Consider the following 19676-nt stretch of genomic DNA (forward strand, 5'->3'; position numbering starts at 1 on the left):
ACAACTCTGATTGGCAGCTTTCTGTGTACAGGCAGAAAGCAGCCAATCAGTGGTGTGGGTGGGGTTTTACAGAGCACAGCATTCCTAGAACTGGAAGATCTGTAGCAGAGAAAACAGGGATTTTATCAAAACTACAGCAAGCAACCCAGTAAGTGACACATCGCTGGAATCAGGATCTCTGTCTTTACATTATGCTGCTCTCAGATTAGATGGAAAAAACCTGGTGACAGATTCCCTTTAAAAGTTGACAAAGATAAGAAACATTTGCATTCTTCAATTACTTCCTGGAGCATCCAATGGAAAATATTTCCATCAGTCATAAATAATCAATTTCCTGCCACGGATGTTTAGATTATGGATGAAGAAAGCAGTTATGGATCATGTTGGCCTCATTTTCGCTGCACCCTTTGACAATGCTTTGCTGGTGCGGGACCTTCTGATGGAATGGAGTTGTGCTATGAAGCTCTGCCAATTGTCTGCGTCTGTTCACACTTTCCTTCGTGGCGTTGATGCCTTTGTTTGTTTTATTTCGACCTTGGCCTGTGTTAATTAAATGGATTTTATATAAAAATCCGGGTTCTGCAAGATTGTAAAGACGGGGGTTAAAAATAGACCTCATTTGTAGCAGAGAGTTCCCCTTTTATCCGGTGCCCCAGGAGTGTCTTTTGTGATTTGCAGATGGTCTGTGACAATCTGTGAACCCTGGGCTTTTACAAGCTGTTGAGATATGCGTGCCTCAAAGGCAATGAGGGACTGCGGGAGTCCATCATTGTTATAAAGCTGTCAGCATGCGGCTGAGCAGAAGCTCAAGAGCGCCACCTGCTGCCCACAAAACTGGCATGCAACACTGTAGTGCATTGCAATCTTGTGCCAAATGACAGCATAAAGTGATATGTGAGATTAGAAATCACTTTTGGCAGTTTCCAATAAATGAAATAATTTTTCATTTCAAATGGATTTGGCTTTGCCTGGGATAAGTAGTAAAGATATCATCGAATAAATGGCCACTAAATGGTGTCATTATTTGGTTTAAATGCACTAATACTTTGTGAGATACAATTCTAATTTCCATAATTTAGCAAAGCTTTGCATTTGTAGTTTGCATGCACTGACTAAAGTCATAATGCGACTAAATTTATAATTTTATGACCTTTCGGTGGTGCGGTTGCTGATTACAGAATTGCCATCCTTAACTGCTTAGAGAGGTTGTCCGGCCTTGGGGACAAGTTTGCAGTCACTCTATATGATTGCAAGCTTGTGAATCCTCACATCGTGCACAGTGCGTGCTGTGAATATTCTCCTGTGTCGGCGATGTGAGCGAGCGGTCATGTGACCACAAGTATGCCATTTTGCATTCTTTCAGCCACATTCCAACTAGACGTGTCTACAAGTGAATTGAGCAAGGAAGCACATCTAGTTGGCATGTGACCAAAGGTATGCAAATCACATACTAGTGGTCACGTATCGGCATCGGAGAAACCTCACAGCGTGTACTGTGCACAATGCGAGGGTTCACTAGTCTGCGGTCACGTAAAATGACTGCCGATTTGTCTCCCAAGGCCGGACAACCCCTTTAAGGATCATTTTCCATTTTGGCGCTTTAATTTTCCTCCCCTTCTTCTAAGCGCCATAACTTTTTTTTTTTTCCATCTACATAGCCCTGTGAGGGCTTGTTTTTTGCAGAAAAATTTATGGCGGTGGAATAAATTCTGTCAAGCGCAGCACAGGAAAAAAGGGCAAGCTGTAGAGAGAAAGAGAAAGTCCTTTCACTCAGGCAGTTTTTGTTTTTACATTTTCAGATCACCTTTCCCATCATCCATTGGGGAACTACATCTCCCACAGGGTCCGACAGCTGCAGATTTTCAGGACCTAGTAAGGCTTGTAGTTTTCTTAGAACATAGAACCTTCTTAAAGGAGTATTCCAGTGGTTTCTCAGCAAGAAGCTTTTATCGCCTAACCACTTGGCAAAAGAGGGTATTTTGTTCCCCCCAGCCCTAAGACCATGGCTAGGAGAAGTTTGCATGCATCATGATGGACCATTGAAAAAAATACCTGATGGAAGAGTATGAGCAGGATGCCCAGTTCTGGCAATTGTTGAGGATGGCTGATAGTCGCTTCTGCTTGGAATATCTACTTTAGGCTACAGCCCCACTATCAGTATTTGGTCAGTATTTTTTCTCAGGAGTGGGAGCCAAAACCAGGTGAGGAACAATCAGAGAAAAGTTATAATAGAAACAAGTCACCAATTTTGCATTTATCACCCACTCCTGGTTTTGGCTCCCACTCCTGAGAAAAAATACTGACCAAATACTGATAGTGGGGCCGTGGCCTTAAAGTGATAATCAGAATCACAGTCCATCTCTGCAACCCATATCCCCAGTTCTCCTAATAGGTAAGGGTCCAAGCGATTGGGCTCGTTCTCTCAAGCATATATGGGATGACCTGTGTATATGCTGGTATATCCCTTTAACAACTAGTAGTGTGGGCGCATATAGTTGGGTCTACTGATGGACCCAAAGCAACCCAGCCCTACAGTGCTAGCATGTACATAGCATTACTGTGCATGCTGAGGGTGTGGAGAGGACCACCATGTTTCACTGTAGACATTTTGCCCTAACAGTGGGCAAACACATTCTGTTCATACATTGATCATGCAGTCAGGTGTTAATCCACTTCTCCATTCTCCTCTTCTTGCTAGCCTACAGACAGTATGAGCAGATGGAAGACAATAATTTAGTACAGCTGGATCTGACTACACAGGCTTTGCTTGTAGTCTGTAACCATGGAGACACAACTCAATTCAAAATGTGTCAGTGACTGTACTTTTCTGTCTTCGTATTTGTGGATGGCTAAATAAAGCCATGTAAAGATTTTAAAGTGGTTGTATTTCTTCTTTATGCCTGACTGCCTTATGCTCCGTGCACCTTCTGGGTGGGGGAGTGAGCTGGACTTTGTGTGCAATGTACCATGGAGAAACATAGGTCTCTTCCAGTCATGTGTACAAATATCAAAAGACTGACCGTCACTTCTAAACAGAAAACTTGTGTGCACAGGTGATTACTAAGAGTAGCCATCTCCATATATAACTAACAAGTAAAGCTGCACTCTGTAACGCTATAGTATGCAAACATTAAATATTTCAAATTTGAATTGCATTACTGCTCTAGAAAATAGGAAAAAACAAAGATACTTAGCGCATAAATTGGCAAATTCATCATGCCCAGTAGCCAACAACAAGGTGATCTTCTTTGCTGGGAACCTAGCCTAATGCGATTCTTATCCTGGGCTCATAGCCTACATTTATATGGGTAGGTAAGATCCGGCTGTGATTTAAAGCGCCACGGACTGATGTGTGGCGTGCCTGGTCAGAGATTCTATGTATACAAATATCAAAGACTGACTGTCACTTCCAAACAGAAAACTGGTGGGCACAGGTGCATACTAAGAGTAGCCATTTCCATACATAACTAACAACATTGGGCTGAATGGAAGCAAAGTCAAAATTGAAATATGAGTTGGATGGGTGAGTTTATCTTTTAATGCCAACTTAGGCACTTTCTCGTTCTTTTTAACACCCTGGACAACCCCTTTAAGGGCAATGATCGTTAAAGGCAATGATTGCCCCCCAAAAATTCTCAATCCCAATAATTAACCACCAATCAAATGACAAATGTCAAAACATTATGCCTGGCTTGCGGCACATTCCCTTGCCAGTGGCTATGCTGGTGACAATGATAAAGAGTGTATGGCAGGAAAACGAGCAATATGGGCTCATTGATCGATGCTCATTATTGACAATTTTTCAGCCCATATAAAAGGACTCTGTAATTGGTCAGTGTTTATTAGTGCACACCATGGACTGCACATGGAGTGCACAGGACCCAGTATAGCCACTGTGTCAGTGCACATGGCCAGTTACCCTCGAAGAAAAAATTGCAGCATGCACAACTTTGGTCCACCAGAATGATGCATGCAACGAAATGCAGCTCCGGCACCAATCTGCAATATGGACGAGCATATGGAGTTGCACACGGACCCAGTATATCCAGTGTGCCTGTGCACATTACCATTTACCCACACGGGAAAAAAAATGCAGTATGTACAACTTTGGTCCACCAGAATGATGCAGGCAATGAAAGGCTGCTCCGGCAGCCATCTACAATACGGACAAGCCTTCGGAGTTGCACGCGGACCCAGTATAGACGGTGTGCCAGTACACATGGCCAACTACCCATGCGGAAAAAAATGCAGAATGCACTACTTTGATCCACCAGAATGATGCAGGCAATGAAAGGCAGCTCCGGCAGCCATCTGCAATATGGACGAGCCCACGGAGCTGCACACGGAGACAGTCACGTCCGCAATTTGCAGCTATTACTAACCAAATTTTTAATACGGCCATCTGAACTTGGCCTTATGCAAATTGCACTTTAAGCAGTTATTAGACAACATGTTGGGTCTTTGAGGATCGTAGATAACATCAGCTAAGTACTGCACTTTCTCTGTATCTGTCTGACCTGCTCACAGTTTTACAATAGGGGTTCAACATTCGAGGCTGGAAAAAGTCAAAGTGGTGAAAGAACAGAAATCCTCAATAGTCAAATCCAGAGAGCAGAGAGAAGAGTTCAGCTTCACTCCTGAATAATGCAGGGATTTCAGTAATCAGGGGAATTGTAGACCTGTCAGAATTCATAATACCCTGTAATGGACCAAGGAAGTTCTGCTGCACCGAATCTATCTCCTATATGTGGGAAAGACACCTCTGAGAAATCTGCGAGTCACTGCTGAGATACACACTATTAATGCTATGCTAATCCATTCAATGTACCGTAGCACATTGCTTTTCATTGCGCCGGCAATAAGGCAGTTAAGAAATAGGCTCCTATCTCATCATTCCTTTTCAATGGGGCAAAAAGAAAACGATAAATTGGGCAATTATCGAGGGCTTTATTCAACGTGATGATGGCAATTTTTCAAGTAATGTCAGGTGAAAAATAAGGATGGACGTTAATCAGGATGAAGCTCCTAGAAATAGCCAGAAAAGTTTGCTGAGCTCCGGCCAGAGGATAAAAAATATTGTAAATGCAGAAGAAAATATTTAATGCTCTCTGCTGACTCCTGCCAGGTTTCTGACACCTACCAGATGAAAAATTGACAATATATATCGATGGACTGATGATAAGCGACACTTAAACTACCCTGTTTTGCCATGATTGACAGCAAAATGACATATATTCTGCATAAATACATCAGGACCACGCTGTGATTGTGTTATTCCAGGGTAGAGTGGCATTGAGACTAATGGCGTCAAATGACTGCGGATAAGATTGGACAGTCTTAATGGCCCGGAAAACGTTTTTTTTTTGTGTTTTAGACAGAAAGCAAATCTACTCTTTGGGATTTGCATTGTATTTCTGGATTACATATTCTGAAAAATAACAAAAATTATTTGTATATCACTTGTCTAAAAATTAGCCTACCAATTTATGGCCAAAAATAATTTGTTTCTGTCTGCAGATCTTGTTAATAATTTTATAGCACCATGATGCACATGCTGTAAATGGGGACCTTACAGGGAGGAGGGCAGGCATCATCTATTAGGGTGGGCCCAAAACAAAGGTCTACAATGTGCCCAAGGCTGCAATTAAATAACCCATTAGGTTCCTATGAACGCACCATGGAGGCCCCCTCTCCCCTCTGCCATCTAACCACATAGGTGCATTGTTTGCTGTTCAACATGGTGTACAAGGGGTTTAACTGCTGCAGTTAGAGCTATGTCCAATTGCAGCAATTATGGGAGGGTGCTGCTGCTTAAAACAGCCAGCACCTGTTGAGTCTGAAATAGGATTAGCGCAAAACAAATCCTCCCGACTTTGCAGTACACTGACAGTGGATGTCGGGAGCAGTGGACAGATACCAAGCAATGGCAGCGCCATTCATGAGTTTCATTTCATTTCATAGCTTTTGGCGGTAGATCACTAAATTCATGTTGGATGGATCATAGTTGGCAATTGCTTTTTGCTCTTCCCTCTGGTTGTCTTATGGGGGTTCCCAAACAGTAGATCCCACCTAACAGGGATTTTTGTATGGGATTTTTCTATTTTAGTTTAATTGGGTTGCCTGGTCCAAATTGATGTCTGCAGTCACTCTGTGTGACTACAGACTTATGAATCCCTCCAGAACAAGCACTGTGCGCTGCGGGGATTCGCCGGTTTCTGAGCCGGAGCTGGAGAGTATGTATGCGTTATACACACTCCTGGCCAGTGGGCATGGCCTTGCTCTATACAAGTGTATGGGGCGAGGCCACGCCGACTAGTCGGGCTCTGGTCGGGAGTATGTATAACTCATACATACCCTCCGGTTGTGACTCAGAAGCCGGAGAATCCCCATAGTGCACACCGCGTATGCTGAGGGGATTCATAAGTCTGCAATCATACAGAGTGACTGCAGACTTGTTGATTAGGTTTGGACAACCCCTTTAAGTTATAGACTATTGAAAGTGTTCAGAAGAAATCACAGAGCATTTACACTTCTAGAAAACGATACACAAACTAATGAAGCATAAAGATATAGCAGTGCAATATACTTGAAGAGGACCTGTCTCCACTCCTGCTGACATCTCTGACATAGTATATACTTGTATTCTTCATGCAACAACAATTCTAGCCATCTCTTTTCACGCCTCAATATTATGCCGTTCCTCTTTTACTCTTTACTGTAAAAAAAAAAAAAAATTGTACCCATTGATCAAATGGGTGCGTTCTTACACAGTACAACACTGTCATCAATGATTGGACAGTCTTACTGTGTGCATGGACACTCCCCCAAATGGTTAAATAAATATAAATAAAATAAATAATGGTAACACCCAGTTAGCAATTTATTCATACATTTGTTGGAATATTAGAGAACGACACAACACAGAATTCTAAATGTATTTCTTCCATTGCACTTGGATGAGCTCTCATTAAGTTTCACCGGAAGTTCTTATTGCAGCTCTGAGAAGGGCTGGAGGGATTCGATGCACCCCATTGTAACTGATACACAATCTTCTTCTATTGTTTTGTCTATTTTTTTCTTACCAGATTTTACCTCCAACCAATGTAAATATTTATTAAGTATATCATAGGTATACAACAGGTATGGACATGATTAGGAGTCACATTACCCTTGATGAAGCCCAAGTGGGTGAAACGCTTGGTGACTCCTTTCATAAACCCTATGGCAACAGGAATATTTTTCACTATTTTCACAGCTTTTGTCTATTAACAATGCCCTCTACTTTTTCGTGTTGCTTTTACTGCATTATTTCAACTTTACTTATACTAACAGACATGCAATATCTCACATAATGGATTGTTAAACTGTGATGCACTTTTTTCCTGGATACACAGTTTGCACTCATAACATAACCCTTTTGACCACTAGAATTTTTTTTTCTTTTTCGCAATTCCTGGGGTACAGTAGATGGAAAAGGTGCAACACCTGGAAAACAAACTTTTATTTATATGTATTATAAAAAACAAAAGTTTTATCTTTGGTTAGAACATGTTCATATAGCACGCTGTTGTGTCCATGGATAACTTTTGGTACTCTGTATATATTGCCTGTAAAATAACTTTTTCTTCATTTAATACAGTTTGTTATAGATTATATTTCCTGATATGTATTCTTGTTTTCTCCATCTTCTTTTACACTGATATGTAAGGTCCTCGTTAGATCACACTCCACAAAGTGATTGACATTTTTTTCTCTTACTTCAGTTTTGGATCCTCCTGCAAACTTTACAGCCACCGAGGTTTCCAGAACAAGCGCTCTAGTGTCATGGCAGCCTCCAGTTTCTCCCATTGAAAATTACATTCTGACTTACAAATCTACAAATGGGTCCAGGAAGGTAAGTGGTTAAACGGTCAATGGACCTGTCTGCTTTCATCTTGTCATTGAACAGTGATCCTATTACAATACTATAACAGTAAAGTTCCTATTTTTTTTACATATACTGCACTTGTTGCATTTATTTTAGTCGCTCACAGGCAAGGTCTGCTATAGGTAAATGTGGCCCCTTGCCCTCCACTTTCATCTAGGCTAAACCTAAGATAGAAGCAAAAAGTTGCAAAAAGTCAGAACCAGTTTGATTTTTTTTGCAACTTGCATGTGGGGGTTGTAGTACTTTATGGGTCAGAATGCAATCTTATTCACCTGCATTACTTTGTGATGTAGCAGTGGCACAGAGCGATGTTTGGCTACGTGACCTGTGTCGTGCACAAGCCTGTATGATAAATATGAGATTGCTGGGGGTCTTGTGATCCTGTGTGAACACATAAATAGTGCATATTTGTGAGTGGTAATTGACGACTGCTCCCATAGACAATAAATGGAGTGGTAATTGTTCAGTGTGCACTACACCTACTTCTACATGGAGACATGCTCTCCCGTCATTGGACTTTGTGCGATCCCATGGGTTATACTATGAGTGGTCATGCATTTATCAATTTTGATATGTATAATGTTTTATTATTGACTTTAATGTACAATGGGGAAAAAAAAGTATTTAGTCAGCCACCAATTGTGCACGTTCTCCCACTTAAAAAGATGAGAGAGGCCTGTAATTGACATCATAGGTAGACCTCAACTATTTTTTTTTTCAAATTTTGGTGGAAAATAAGTATTTGGTCACCTACAAAAGTTCTTCTCAATACTTTGTTATATATCCATTGTTGTCAATGACAGAGGTCAAACGTTTTCTGTAATTCTTCACAAGGTTGACACACACTGTTGCTGGTATGTTGGCCCATTCCTCCATGCAGATCCCCTCTAGAGCAGTAATGTTTTGGGGCTGTCGCTGGTCAACACGGACTTTCAACTCCCTCCAAAGGTTTTCTATAGGGTTTAGATCTGGAGACTGGCTAGGCCACTCCAGGACCTTGAAATGCTTCTTACAAAGCCACTCCTTCGTTGCCCTTGCGGTGTGGTTGGGATCATTGTCATGCTGAAAGACCCAGCCACGTTTCATCTTCAATGTCCTTGCTGATGGAAGGAGGTTTGCACTCAAAATCTCATGATACATGGCCCCATTCATTCTTTCATATACACGGATCAGTCGTCCTGGTCCCTTGACAGAGAAACATCCCCAAAGCATGATGTTGCCACCCCCATGCTTCACAGTAGGTATGGTGTTCTTTGGATGCAACTCAGCATTCTTTCTCCTCCAAACACGACGAGTTGTGTTTCTACCAAACAGTTCTACTTTGGTTTCATCTGACCATATGACATTCTCCCAGTACTCTTCTGGATCATCCAAATGCTCTCTAGCAAACTTCAAATGGGCCCGGACATGTAATGGCTTAAGCAGGGGGACACGTCTGGCACTCCAGGATCTGGGTCCCTTGCGGCGTAATGTGTTACTGATGGTAGCCTGTGTAACGTTGGTCCCAGCTCTCTGCAGGTCATTCACTAGGTTCCTCCGTGTGGTTCTGGGATTTTTGCTCATCGTTCTTGAGATCATTTTGACCCCACGGGGTGAGATCTTGTGTGGAGCCCCAGATTGAGGGAGATTATCAGTGGTCTTGTATGTCTTCCATTTTCTAATTATTGCTCCCATAGTTGATTTCTTCACACCAAGCTGCTTGCCTATTGCAGATTCAGTCTTCTCAGCCTGGTGCAGGGCTACAATTTTGTTTCTGGTGTTCTTCGACAGCTCTTTGGTCTTCACCATAGTGGAGTTTGGAGCGTGACTGTTTGAGGTTGCGGACAGGTGTCTTTTATACTGATAACAAGTTCAAACAGGTGCCAGTACTACAGGTAATGAGTGGAGGACAGAGGAGCCTCTTAGAAGTTACAGGTCTGTGAGAGCCAGAAATCTTGCTTGTTTGTAATTGACCAAATCCTTATTTTCCACCAAAATTTGAAAAAAATTTCTTTCCAAATCAGACAATGTGATTTTCAGGATTTGTTTTCTCATTTTGTCTCTCATAGTTGAGGTCTACATATGATGTCAATTACAGGCCTCTCTCATCTTTTTAAGTGGGAGAACTTGCACAATTGGTGGCTGACTAAATACTTTTTTTCCCCACTGTATAACAACATGCAATAAACTATTTAATGCTTCCTAGCTAGAATTTTAGAATATAAATTTATAAATGTATGTCTAAGGCAGGAAATTTAGAACAATGTATGAGAAAACCTAAGTTCTGATTGGTTTGAAGATACTTTAAAGGGTTGTTCCCTTCTTTAGAAGTTATCACCTATCCATGGGATTGGAGATAGCTAGCTGATTGGTGGGAGTCTTAACGCTGGTAGCCCCACCGATTACAAGAATGTGGCTCTGCAGAGTAGCTTGCTGATTGATTAGGGTCCTTCCCCTGGTAGTCCCACTGATCCTGAGAATGGGGCTCGGCAGAGTAGCTTACTGATTGATGGGGGTCCTACCACTGTGATCCCCACTGATCCCGAGAATGGGGCTCTGCAGAGTAGCTGGCTGATTGATGGGGTCCTACCCCTGGTAGTCCCACTGATCCTGAGAATGGGGCTCGGCAGAGTAGCTTGCTGATTGATGGGGCTCCTACCACTGTGATCCCCACTGATTCTGAGAATGGGGCTCTGCAGAGTAGCTTGCTGATTGATGGGGATTCTACTACTGTGATCCCCACTGATCCTGAGAATGGGGCTCTGCAGACTAGCTTGCTGATTGATGGGGGTCCTAGTACTGTGATCCCCACTGATCCCGAGAATGGGGCTCTGCAGAGTAGCTTGCTGATTGATGAGGGTCCTATCACTGTGATCCCCACTGATCCCAAGAATGGAGCTCTGCAGAGTAGCTGGCTGATTGATGGGGTCCTACCCCTGGTAGTCCCACTGATCCTGAGAATGGGGCTCGGCAGAGTAGCTTGCTGATTGATGGGGGTCCTACCACTGTGATCCCCACTGATTCTGAGAATGGGGCTCTGCAGAGTAGCTTGCTGATTGATGGGGATTCTACTACTGTGATCCCCACTGATCCTGAGAATGGGGCTCTGCAGACTAGCTTGCTGATTGATGAGGGTCCTATCACTGTGATCCCCACTGATCTCAAGAATGGAGCTCTGCAGAGTAGCTTGCTGATTGATGAGGGTCCTATCACTATGATCCCCACTGATCCCGAGAATGGGGCTCTGCAGAGTAGCTTGCTGATTGATGAGGGTCCTATCACTGTGATCCCCACTGATCCCAAGAATGGGGATCTGCAGAGTAGCTTGCTGATTGATGGGAATTCTACTACTGTGAGATCCCCACTGATCCCGAGAATGGGGAGCTGCAGAGTAGCTTGCCGATTGATGGGGGTCCTACCACTGGTAATCCCATTGATCCCGAGAATATGGCTCTGCAGAGTAGATTGCTGATTGATGGGGGTCCTACTGCTGGCAGTCCCACTGATCCTGAGAATGGGGCTCTGCAGAGTCCTATCTGAATATAGTGGTGGGTGGACATACGCACCACTGCTTCATTCGTTCTCTATAGGACTGCTGGAGAAAGTCAAGGGTTGTACTCAACTATTTCCGACGGGCCCATAGAGAATGAGTGGAATGTTGATATTTATGTCCAACAACAGTTTCATTCATATGGCGCAAAGCCCTGTATCTCGGGTTCGGTGAATGTCAGTAAGTCATAGGTGATCATTTCTAAAGCTGGTAATAACCCTTTAAGAAGTGAATTAATACAGATTGTTTGTAAAAAATGAAATGTAGCCAATGTATGGTAGTTCTTATCTGTTGTTGTATTAGGAACTGATTGTGGATGCAGAAGACACATGGATCCGCCTGGAGGGTCTTTTGGAGAGCACAGAATACAATGTCACTATCCTGTCAGTTCAGGATGGAGAACGAAGCGCTATCGTTCACACAATGTTCACAACAGGTCGGTTTTTCTTAGTAGCACAAAAGATAAATCATCTGTCTAACGTATACTTGTATAATGTTGCTGTCAAGTTTGCTCTTACGGACGTTCCCTACGGAGAGCTCTTCTTAAGTACATGACATGTATGAGATCTTCAGTCATTTTCAAGCATATTGGTAAATCTCCTGGAGTGTGACTGTTGTCTGCTAAATTAGTTAAATCTTCAGTTTATTATTTTTTTTATGACTCTTATAATGATCATTGTTTATAGACTTTCTTAATCTAATTCAGAAGTGATGTACAGGTCTAACAAGTGGCTGTTTTATCTGGTTCCTCCTTGGAAGGGCAGGTTTATTGTGCTTAAGTTGACTAATCGTCATTCCCAAGAACCTTGTTAAGGGTTTTTCTGTCTAATTTTAAATTTCAAAAAGAGTCTCCAGACAGCCATTAGCCTCTAATAATATCTCAAATAATTAGTCATAGTTTCATTTGTCCTTCTACCTCACATTCACACCCCTTAGTTTACTTTCTGGAAGGTCCATCTCCTCCCGACTTCCCCCCACTAATGATGCATTGCACTGACTTTTCTTTTTTGGGGGCATAAGAAGTGCAAAACTTGTAGGACAATGTCACGACCATTTCTTGCTCCTGTTTTCTTGGTGATTGGAACATCACTAGTGACATCAGCTTGATGTTGAGGAGAAGAACTTTGCCTCCAGCACTTTGACCTTATCAATCAAGCTGACAATAGCAACAAGAGAAGTAAAGTGTGACGCTCGCAAGCCCTGCCCTGGGAAGATGGAGTACTCGGAGCCGGGTCAGATGTTGAGGATGGGGATGCAGTCGTGGCCTCGACCCGTTCCGTGCCCAGGGCCGTCACGTTGAAAATGATGTTAGGGCTTTCCGGGTTGAGTGGTAATTGTCGACTACGCCACCTGTGGTGTCTGGTGATGAGCCACCAGCGTCGCTACAGTCCGCTGAGGCCCGATGTCACGGCGGCTAAAGTTCTCGCTGCTCCCCACAGGCGGAGCGCGGCCTCAGGGCAGGCAAGGCAGGATGAAGGGGGGGTAGTAGTGCGGGAGTAGGGACGCGGCGTCGCACGGTATGGCGCGTAATGAACAGTCCGGAGGCCATAGGGATGAATTTCCAAGGCTTTACTCACAGTTCTCATAAGCAGCGCAAGGCTTCTCCCTGCTCCTCGCGGAGTCCTGCGGCCACCAGGGACGGGGGTCCGACTACCTCCGAGGAAGTCCAGTGTGAGGTAGCATCCCTACACCAGAGTGTTCCTGCACTACAGACTTTACCCTTTCCCGTCTGTGCGTGTGTAGATAGGCCGGGTCTCCCTCTGAGCTCCTCTCAGGTGTAGGGCTCGGGTGGCAATTCCTCTCCATCCCAAGCCCGGCGGGATCCTCAGGGCCTAACCGGGCTTTCCCGTCCTGGACATAGAGTACGAGGTTGGGTGTCGGGGGCCGGTACCCCTCTTGCAGCCGGAATCCCTCTGAATAGATCAGGTAGAAGAGGACAGGTGGCGTACTCCGCTCCGTCTGCATCCTCCCCGGGACCCATTTGCTAGGGAGCCACACTCTAAAGCTCCCGGGCCTTCTTGATCCTGGTCCCTGGGCCGGGTTGAGACATTCCTTGTCTGCAACCTCCCTCTCGTCCCATAAATCGGGGTACGAGGGCTGTGCCCTTTACCGGTGCAGGCCCAATGGATCTGCGCTCCCGGAGGGAAGTCACATTAACACACAGTTCATGACAGCACAGTACGACCACTTGACAGGACAGGCCCACACAGGACCAGAAAGAGCCAGCAGAAAAGACGTAAAAAGAACAAAGGACTGAAGGACCAAGATCAAAGATGGCATACTATTATATATGAAATTAGAAGTGTCAGTAACTAACTGTTCCTCCACCCACACCCACTAACTGGTTCCTACCACTTTGTGTTCCCCAGTCTCCCTGCAACCAGGGGAGCAGCACCTAGTGCATACTAGCTCCCTCTGGTGGAGAAGTGTGGTGTTGGATGCAAAACTAGGTAACTACCATCGCACCGGACTTACCTCAGAGGAGGAACACCACACTCCATTAAAGAAGTGCAGCATTCCTGTGGCGGTCGAACCCTCAGGGGCGCCACAAAAGCCTAGGGGTTGGGGCATCATCAGAAGTAGAGAAATCCTGTAGGACAATGGTTATTTGATGCATTTTACATTTTGGAGAACAAACCAAAAAGCTAACATTGGACACTTACACCAAGATAGACTTATATAAGGAAAGTTAAAGGGGCTGTCCCATCTTCTTTTTTTCATGAGTGCACTAAGTAATAAGCAGTGAGGCAGTGCTCTTCTGATTGATTAACAGTCCGGACCAGCAGCAGCATCATTGTGCCCCATGCCCAAACTGTGCAGCCCCTGATGATGCCATCTGATTACAATCATAAAAGTCTACAGATCTCCTGCAGCTGGGAATAAATTATGGACACTTTATTTTTTTATTTTAAAGAAGGAAAAATTGATATTTTTATGGACTGATTTGGGAATTTACAACCCTTCCACCAATCAGCAGAACAAGGGGGTATTGAGGCTCCTTGAAGTGTCTTAGCTTCTGTACTGTAGAACCTGACATGGCAATGTCCATGAGTATGTAACTGTGTCTAGTGCTGCAACCAGGGCTAAACTGCAGTGCAAAACACTGTAGACAATGTAACAATCCCCCAAAAAAACTTTAAAAAAGTAATACCTGATACAGTGTGTACGGAAAGTATTCAGACCCCTTTAAATTTTTCACTCTTTGTTTCATTGCAGCGATTTGGTAAATTCTAAAAAGTTAATTTTTTTCTCATTAAAGTACACTCTGCGCCCCATCTTGACTGAAAAAAAACAGAAATGTAGAAATTTTTGCAAATTTATTAAAAAAGAAAAACTGAAATATCACATGGTCATAAGTATTCAGACCCTTTGCTCAGTATTGAGTAGAAGCACCCTTTTGAGCTAGTACAGCCATGAGTCTTCTTGGGAATGATGCCACAAGTTTTTCACACCTGGATTTGGGGATCCTCTGCCATTCTTCCTTGCAGATCCTCTCCAGTTCCATCAGGTTGGATGGTGAACGTTGGTGGACAGCCATTTTCAGGTCTTTGGTGGACAGCCATTTTCAGGTCTCTCCAGAGATGCTCAATTGGGTTTAGGTCAGGGCTCTGGCTGGGCCAGTCAAGAATGGTCACAGAGTTGTTCTGAAGCCACTCCTTTGTTATTTTAGCTGTGTGCTTAGGGTCATTGTCTTGTTGGAAGGTGAACCTTTGGCCAAGTCTGATGTCCAGAACACTCTGGAAGAGGTTTTCATCCAGGATATCTCTGTACTTGGTTGCATTCATGTTTCCTTCAATTGCAACCAGTCGTCCTATCCCTGCAGCCGAAAAACACCCCCATAGCATGATGCTGCTACCACCATGTTTCACTGTTGGGATTGTATTGGGTAGGTGATGAGCAGTGCCTGGTTTTCTCCACACATACCGCTTAGAATTATCACCAAAAAGTTCTATCTTCATCTCATCAGACCAGAGAATCTTATTTCTCATAGTCTGGGAGTCCTTCATGTGTTTTTTAGCAAACTCTATGCGGGCTTTCATATGTCTTGCACTGAGGAGAGGCTTCTGTCGGGCCACTCTGCCATAAAGGCCCGACTGGTGGAGGGCTGCAGTGATAGTTGACTTTGTGAAACTTTCTCCCATCTCCCTACTGCATCTCTGGAGCTCAGCCACAGTGATCTTGGGGTTCTTCTTTACCTCTCTCACCAAGGTTCTTCTCCCATGATTGCTCAGTTTGGCTGAACGGCCAAGTCTAGGAAGACTTCTGGTGGTCCCAAACGTCTTCCATTTAAGGATTATGGAAGCCACTGTGCTCTTAGGAACCTTGAGTAATGCAGAAATTATTTTGTAACCTTGGCCAGATCTGCGCCTTGCCACAATTCTGTCTCTAAGCTGATTGGGCAGTTCCTTTGAGCTCATGATTCTCATTTGGTCTGGCATGCACTGTGAGCTGTGAGGTCTTATATAGACAGGTGTGTGCCTTTCCAAATCAAGTCCTATCAGTTTAATTAAACACAGCTGGACTCCAATGAAGGAGTATAACCATCTCAAGGAGGATCACAGGGAAATGGACAGCATGTGACTTAAATATGAGTGTCTGAGCAAAGGGTCTGAATACTTATGACCATGTGATATTTCAGTTTTTCTTTTTAAATAAATTTGTAAACATTTCTACATTCCTGTTCTTTTCAGTCAAGATGGGGTGCAGAGTGTACTTTAATGAGAAAAAAAATGAACTTTTTAGAATTTACCAAATGGCTGCAATGAAACAAAGAGTGAAAAATTGAAAGGGGTCTGAATACTTTCCGTACCCGCTGTATCTACTCATGTTCTTTTTGGTACAAATCAATATGTACTATTATCAAAACATTTTCAAAATCACCATATATTTGGCCACAGCCAACACCTGTAATTGGAATACAATTTAAAATCCATTGCTGATCAATGTGAAGTTATTTGTAATAATGAATTTTATTGTACCATGCTGGCAATCAACTATTTGTGAAGTTTTTTTAGGACTATATTTACACTGATGGAAAATGTCAGCATGCAGCTTTAGCTAGATATGATACATAAATGTTAAAGAGGTCCACAAAAATTTAATTTTTCACCTGGTGTAAACGCTGCTGTTCTCCTGAATCTGGCGATGTTTTCCTTTTGTACCTGCGCCTCTCTGTGCCTGAGATACGGCCCGTCTTCCCTGTAAATAAATTGAGTCTTTTTAGTCATGTGGGTGTGGTGGTCACGACTTCAGTGGCCCTTTTCTTGAAGACTACGCCCTGTTGGATAAAAAGTCTAGCTCTACATAGAAGAAAAATAAGGCCATATCTTAGGAATGGAGGGGCACAGAAACAAAAGAAAAACTACACCGGATTCAAGAGAACAGCTCCATTTACACCAGATTAAAAAATGACAAATAGTAAGTGACAGGTCCTCTTTAAAGGGGCTATAACACAATAAAAAAAAGTCTTGTTTTTCTTCATCTAATTTTCATAAGAGACTTTTGGTATATTTTTCTTCCCTTCCCAGTACTTTATTCTATAAAGCAGTTGAGATTTCAATTAAAGAACAATTTCTTTAAATAGTTTTACAGCAGTCATAAAGTGAGACTCTTTATCAGCCAAGTGATTTTCTAAAGACAACAAGGTGATTGTACGCCCACACACCATCTTTTAATAAATGATATACATTCAACAAATGTCTAATAATTATACAACACTTTCTCCTAGAAGCTGTCATTGCAGACGTAACCTTTCCTTTAAATCTACTCAGGAGGAAGAGTGTTCGCTTACCCGCAAGACTGTGCACAGCATCTGCTAAATGGAGACACCCAGAGTGGCGTATATACCATCTACATTAATGGGGACCAAATTCAGAGTGTGCCTGTATTCTGTGACATGACCACTGATGACGGAGGATGGATTGTAAGTCTGAATATGGCGAGAAAATATTAAATTGTAAAATTAAAATAAACCAATTCTCAATTGTTCTTTTGGAGAGAGTTACATCTCACATATTGGAAGACCTTCATTGCCTGGCACTGTTAACCCCTCCTAGGGTCCATTTATGAGTCCATACACTGCTGTTCATGCAGGAGTTCAGCGCTTCTACCTCCTGAGCTGAGTCTTTTTAGTAATCATTGGGGTCTAAAAACCCAGACCCCCATTGATTCTGTAATTACATGATTACATGATCATTACTATGATTACAGAACATTTAAAGGGAATGTGTCTCCTTAAAATTATATATTATTTAAATAAGGTATTTTTGTGTTAAACACATTTTTTTTAATTTGGCAATGTGTTTTTTTTCGATATCTGTAATAAAAATAAAAATTAGTAAACATTAACTTGCAATTTCCACTCTGGCCACCGGGGCTGTTTTAGACTGTAACTTCCTGTTTCTTCAGGAAATCAACATGTATATTAGCAGCAATAAACTCAGTGTTTCTTTTGTATTGAAGCATCCAAAATTTTTGGAAAATACATGTAACACAACACCTGATTTAAACAATCGGGTCGTTTTGTGACGACTATTTCTATTTAAGGGACATATATTTAAAAAAAATAAAAATAAATAAAATTTCATAGTATAGGGCTATTCTCAACTATTAAATGGATCAATGATAACTTATAAATTAGTGGGGGGGTCCGATCACTAAAATCTCCACCTATGCAAGAACTGTGTTCTGAAATGCATTGCCGTGGCGCATGTGTGCCACCACTCCATTCATTCTCTGTGGGACTAAAGGAAGAAACCAAACGCTGTACTCTGCTATGTACAGCAAACCCATGGTGAATGAATGGAGTGGTGGCACACATGAGTGGCCACCGCACCATTGTAACAGGGCATTTTATAGCCCCATTCTCTGGATTGATGTGTTGTCCTAGTGGTTGAACTTCATTGATCAGAAAGTTTCTCGTATTCTGTGGATAAGTGAAAACTTTCAAAGTTAGGAATAACTCTTTAAGAGTGATGCTGCCCCATGTAGCATGTTTTATTGAGGCCCTGTATGATTTTCCATATGGTGCCCAAATAAAACAAAGCAGTATACGAAGACATATAACAATGGGTGCCTGATTACCACCCACAAACAATAGGCAAATAATATTGCTTAAAGGGAATCTGTCACCAGGGTTTTGCTACCTCATCTGAGAGCAGCATTATATTGGGGCAGAGACCCTGATTCCAGCGATGTATCACTTAGTTTACTGGGTGCTGCAGTTGTGATAAAAAGTTTTCTCTGCTGCAGATCTAGCACAGCTCTGAATGCTTAGCTGTGTATAACCCCGCCCACATCACTGATTGGCAGTTTCCTGTCAATATACAATGTACAATTAGTAGTGGTGGCGTGGTTGGACTAGAAGGCATGAGACACCTAGTCCTATAGTGATAATCTCCTGCTGTTAAAACACTGTATTGAAACAGCAGCAGACAGTCCAGTAAGTGATACATCACTGGAATCAGGCTCTCAGCTACTGCAACATGCTGCTTTCGGATTACATAGCAAATACCTTATTGACAGATTCCCTTTAAATATCAATCACAAAGCAATATGTCAGGATGTGCGGTTGCATCCAATGTGACTGTCTTTCTATAGGTCTAGGTACAAAATGTTGGATTTGCTACAGTCTTCAATTGCCCAAATGGTCAGGACCAGTGGGACTCACTTCAGTAGAGTAAGGCGATAAGCCCTGAGTAAATGCAGACCGCATTCCAATAACACCGGCCCCTGTATGTGCTGTGATCCCTGCGATGCAGGAGCAAGAGCAGAGTTTTCTTCAATAGTAGTTTATACCTGATCACTCATCACCTCCATCCCCAGAATATGTTCTTTATTAGGACTGTAGACATAGGGTCTTCAATGCCTGTAGGAAAATTCAGTGCATCCTATTTATGCAATGACATTGGCAATGTTGGGTCAAAATTGCTTGCACATAGTGAATAAAGCCACATTGTGACACTGCCAGCAAACACTACTAATACTCAATTTTTAGTGTATGTGATGACACATCTAAAAAATGCATCGTATTTCTAAACATGGCTTCCATTGCTTTCAGGTGCTTCAAAGACGTCAGAACGGACTTACAGATTTCTTCCGTAAGTGGGCGGACTATAGAGTTGGTTTTGGGAACCTTGAGGATGAATTTTGGCTGGGTAAGTAGCATTTCAGTGATAAATAATAATATACCCTAAAAACCTGCAATTTTCCCAAGCAAAT

General features: G+C 42.7%; 1 protein-coding gene across 3 annotated transcripts in view; it reads left to right on the forward strand.

Annotated features, from left to right (window-relative positions):
- LOC141156879 (tenascin-R-like) overlaps positions 1-19676 on the forward strand; it is a 746139-nt gene that overhangs the window by 689693 nt on the left and 36770 nt on the right. For all 3 annotated transcript variants that reach the window (XM_073643379.1, XM_073643380.1, XM_073643378.1), the window contains 4 exons: positions 7764-7894; positions 11760-11892; positions 17228-17379; positions 19516-19612. In XM_073643379.1, coding sequence (XP_073499480.1) covers positions 7764-7894; positions 11760-11892; positions 17228-17379; positions 19516-19612 — 513 coding nt within the window. The remainder of the gene's footprint in view (positions 1-7763; positions 7895-11759; positions 11893-17227; positions 17380-19515; positions 19613-19676) is intronic.

This window comes from Phyllobates terribilis, unplaced genomic scaffold, assembly GCF_046119375.1.
Source record: "Phyllobates terribilis strain yellow unplaced genomic scaffold, ASM4611937v1 Scaffold_8__6_contigs__length_399053987, whole genome shotgun sequence".
NCBI lineage: Eukaryota > Metazoa > Chordata > Amphibia > Anura > Dendrobatidae > Phyllobates > Phyllobates terribilis.